The sequence below is a fragment of the Cotesia glomerata genome, unplaced genomic scaffold, assembly GCF_020080835.1.
Source record: "Cotesia glomerata isolate CgM1 unplaced genomic scaffold, MPM_Cglom_v2.3 scaffold_14, whole genome shotgun sequence".
Classification (NCBI taxonomy): Eukaryota; Metazoa; Arthropoda; class Insecta; order Hymenoptera; family Braconidae; genus Cotesia; species Cotesia glomerata.
The window spans coordinates 252-4,732 of record NW_025401775.1 but is presented as its reverse complement, the minus strand read 5'-3'; the positions used below and the strand labels follow the sequence as shown (position 1 = coordinate 4,732).

At 31.0% G+C, this 4,481-nt stretch overlaps 1 protein-coding gene across 1 annotated transcript; it reads right to left on the bottom strand.

Moving 5' to 3' along the window:
- Nucleotides 1-2,261: 2,261 nt before the first annotated feature.
- Nucleotides 2,262-2,903, bottom strand: LOC123273794. The gene is made up of 2 exons (XM_044741264.1): nt 2,630-2,903; nt 2,262-2,434 (listed from the first exon to the last, which is right to left on the bottom strand). Exons 1-2 carry the CDS (start codon nt 2,835-2,837, stop codon nt 2,262-2,264), a joined length of 381 nt encoding a protein of 126 aa, XP_044597199.1. The 5' UTR covers nt 2,838-2,903.
- Between the last annotated feature and the right edge of the window lie 1,578 nt (nt 2,904-4,481).

Below are 4,481 nucleotides of genomic sequence, written 5' to 3'. Positions count from 1 at the left end.
AGCTCGTCAAGCGGATTCAGAAAATGCATATGGTTCAAAAGTTTATATATGTATATTTATATATATATATATATATATATATATATATGTCGGAGGAATACTGGTTTGGGCATTATTGGAGTCCTTTGGATCATTTTCAGCCATCTTTATTTATTTCACAATAATCAAATATAACACAAACCTTGATTTGAAATATAACGTACACTAACTTGTACAAATGATAGATTTAATTACAAATATTCTACTACGATTGATTTAACAGTTAAAGACGTTGGGGAAATAAGACCGAGAACGAATCCGGGGTCAGCAGGATGTATGCGATCTTTACTTGATCAATGTTCAACGAGAACTACTCTTCCAAGTACCCTAAGTACTTATTCACTCAACAATATTTCGACAGCCCTCATTGTCTGTCGATATTTCTAACTATATACTTTTTTACTTCTGTCCTGTGACCTCGGCTACGTTTGGTGACCATTGTCATTCCGGACTTAAGCCCATCGTCATAACCATAAAAAATATATTCAGCTTAAGTCGTAAATAATATCTAAATATTCTATGCTTTACAATTTTGCTTAAAATTAACAGACAAACTAAAATGTTGGGAATTTCCTATCTCTGGGAAAACCCAGCTCGATATTATCTCCGACATATATATATATATTAGGGTGATTTTTTTTTTACTTTATTTTTTTTTTTTCGGTCCCATCGTGAATTCTTGTTGGAAATACCCAAAAAAAAATTCCCTGAAAGTTTGAGCTCTTAATATTAATTAACGTCCTTGACCAAGGCATGTGAATATTTCCCATTGAAAATACACAAAAACTTTGATTTTTAATTTTTGAATTTCTAAAGCTCAGCGGCATTTCATGGGATCACTTTGATCGAAGATGGTTTTTTCTTAGAATTGAACGTTCTACAAAAGTGCCCATTGCCGCAAAGTCGTAACTCACACTGGCGAGGCAGTACGGGCCACTGAACCTGATTTTTTCATAAAATTGGCGTTTTTTCGCATTTATCTCATAAATATCAAGAGCTACGGAAAAAATGTAAATGACAAACTTGTAGAGAATTCAATTTCCAACAAAAAAAGTCCTATGGACCAAATCGCTAAGATCAATATTAAGCGAGATATTAAGCCTTGAATATATTTTTTCGTGAAATTTTGGCCGATCATTGATTTAAACTTATTAATATCTTGTTTACTTTCTCTGTTTTTTATATTTTTCTTCAATATATTTTTTTAAGGCTAGAAAAACAGGATATGATAAGTATCTTACATTATAAAAGCTTATATCTTAAGAATCTTTAATAAATAATGGATTTACGAGTTTCTGCATAAAACTTATGAATTCAATTACACTTAAATAATTTATATATTATTAACAGTTTATTAAATTATAATAGTTCGAATTATATTAACAACAATAAGTATTTAATAAAAATAAAAACAACAATACCAATTAATTATTATTGAAAGCAGAAAAATGAATTGTTAGATTAATTCATTGTCAATATATTGTGATTTTTTACACGATGTGTATTGAGATCGATGGTGCTGAACAGTTTGAAAAATTCTTTGTCTTTCATCTTCGTTATAAGTCAATACTTCATTAAAACTTTCGGCTAGCGCTACTCCTCTTTCCGCAGTATCGTTTACTACTTTTAACTTTTTGAATGTATCATAACATCGTTTATACTCAAGATTTGATTCCCACAAACTTGGATCTGTATGCAAAAATTCATAGGGGAGCTCAAATTGCTCAAAAATAAACAACGAGTTTGGATTAACAAAATCGCTTATGTTTTTCTCAAATAACGACGTTATTTCTTCATAAGCGACTGATAAACGTTTATTAGGCTTTTTGACCGCTACCTGGGAATTTATTTTTTGTACGATCTTTACTTTTTCTTCTACTGACACAGTTTCAGGCCTGGACAGGCATGCTCATGACTAACTTCAGGCCTGATCATACATGAACAGGCCTGACCAGGTCTAATTTCAGACCTGATCAGACATGAACAGGCATGAACAGGTCTGATCATTTTTTCCCGGGAGTGTATCAGAAAGATCTAATGACTGTAAAAGAAATTAACTTTATAAATAATAATTCTTTCAATGGTAAAACTATTTATGAATTAATTAATACCTTCAGTTGATTTTCTATGAAGTCAAGAATATCGTCTTTTCTTTGATTTAAAATAAGTGCAATATCTTTATCCTCTGTGCCGATTTCATACGCAGATTTATCAATTTTTTCTCAATTATCTCTGAGTCTTTTGAAAATTGGTACATTTGGACTATTCGTCACTGGCCAAGCAACTTCTGCAACATTTCGTAACATCAATTCAGAAGTATGATGGTGACAAGCAAGATATAATAAGTCACGGCCAATTTTATCTTCTAATAATGCACATACGCCATTAAAACAACCTAAAACAAAGAATTAGTTATTGATAAACTGTTATTTAATTATCAGTTATTCAAATTTTTGACTCAGCTTATATTTTAACTCAACATTCGTAAAAATAATTAAAAAAATTAATCAAATTCTTATTTGAAAATTTCTTCCCAAGTCAAAAAACAAATACTGTGATATAAATTCATTCAACCACAACATTAACTTACCGGTATTTGAACTAGTTGTATCAAAGCACATTGCTTTAACATTATCGCAAAGATCCCACTCTATCAGCGTTTCAAAAATGGCTGAAGCTTGGCTTTCACCTGTGCCATCAGAGAGAATCGGAGTTTTTAAATTTTTATCAGTATTTATTCCGGTGACGTGTATTGATAATCGTTCTGCTTTTGGTTGACCATTTCCCGCAGGAAGCATCTTTCTATCTCAGTGCACTACGAGAGAGTCATCAAAAATTTCTTCTTCTTTGATCGTATCGACAATTTCTTCTCTTTTTGAAATACCCGCATTGCGAATAGTGGAGTAACTTAAATTATATTTATCAATCTCAAGTCCTAAACTTTGATTAACAGCAGAAATGATGTACATCGCATTTCTGTTACTAGTTTTAGTTCTATCTAGTGCTAATACTAATTCCGAAGTCAGAATATCAATTTTATTTTTCTTAGACGCTGGCATTGTATCTTCAAAGTCTGAACAAGTTCGCTTCAATTCACTGGAATTTGATATGGAACTACAGAAACTATTTAAGCACGACTGGTGTTCATTGAGCTTTGTTCTCGATATTTGCGGCATTAGTATCACACAATAAAGAACAAAGAAAGCGCTGCAATTAGGCGGGCGATTTATTAAACTAATTCAAGGTTACGTAAAAGAGGGGATTTTTGGAGAGGAGAGAGGCTTTCGATTTGCGGACAATTACTGACAAGGAAACTCTCTCCGGTGTCCCCCTCCGATTTTGATGAAACTGAGATATGTTATTCTCCGTCGAAATCTAAGAGACACGTATTTTTTTTTATCTGCGGAAAAACATTTCTAGGAGGTGAAACTACCCCTCAAAAGTTAGCCTCCAAAGGGGTGTTTTTCAAGTTTCGCATACTTGCAGTTTAAAAAATCGAAGGGGACCAATTGCATAATTTTCAGGGTGGAAAATCATGAAAAATGCTTTTGGTTTTATAATAAAACAATGGATAGAACAAAAGTTATGAGGGTTGAAAATCACAAAACTTTTATAAAAAAAAAACTATTCGATGGATTTCAACGAAACCAACGGCAATCGGAAGAGGAAAAAAAAGTAGAGAATACGTTTTTCGGGGTTTTTCCGAAAAATTAAATTTAGGGGGTGAAGATCCCTTAAGCATATCTACAGTGACCACCAAGAAAATATCGTTTTTTATATTAATTTTGATATGAATTCATCAATAATAATTTTTTCGTACATTTCTAGCATTTAGAAAATAATAATAATATTATATCTTAATATTTTACTTACTTGTTTACTTCGCATCCCAAACTTTATTTTGTGTATCGGGACATCAAATATTACAAATGTCATTTAATGTGAATCTGCTTTGGAAAAAAAAAAAAAAAAAAAAAAAAGAAAAATGCTTATAATGATTTATTATAATCATAATAATCATTCATCGTTATCTCATACAAAAAAGAGATAATTATATTTTTAGTATATATGAGTCAGTAATGTAAAAAACAACATAGTATAAATAAATGTATCAGTTCGAGCTTCCTTTAGCTACTGCGATGTACTTCATCTTTATAATTCAATATTATAATCGTGATTTTTTTTTTTTTTTAATAAGTGAATAATTTAAAATTGTGCGAAAATCTTTTATTTTTAGTACATAGAGCAAATGAAAGTCAATCCTATAAATGTTATAAAGACTACTCTTAACAACATTTCAAGTCATGAACATTCAGAATCGCCAGTAAATGACGAAGAAATACAAATCAAAGAAAGTTTTTGAAAACTCAATTTTGCTCAATGCTATAAACGAATACTCCGGAGTCGAAATGGTCGAAAAGAAAAGTTTGGCTTTGCATTTC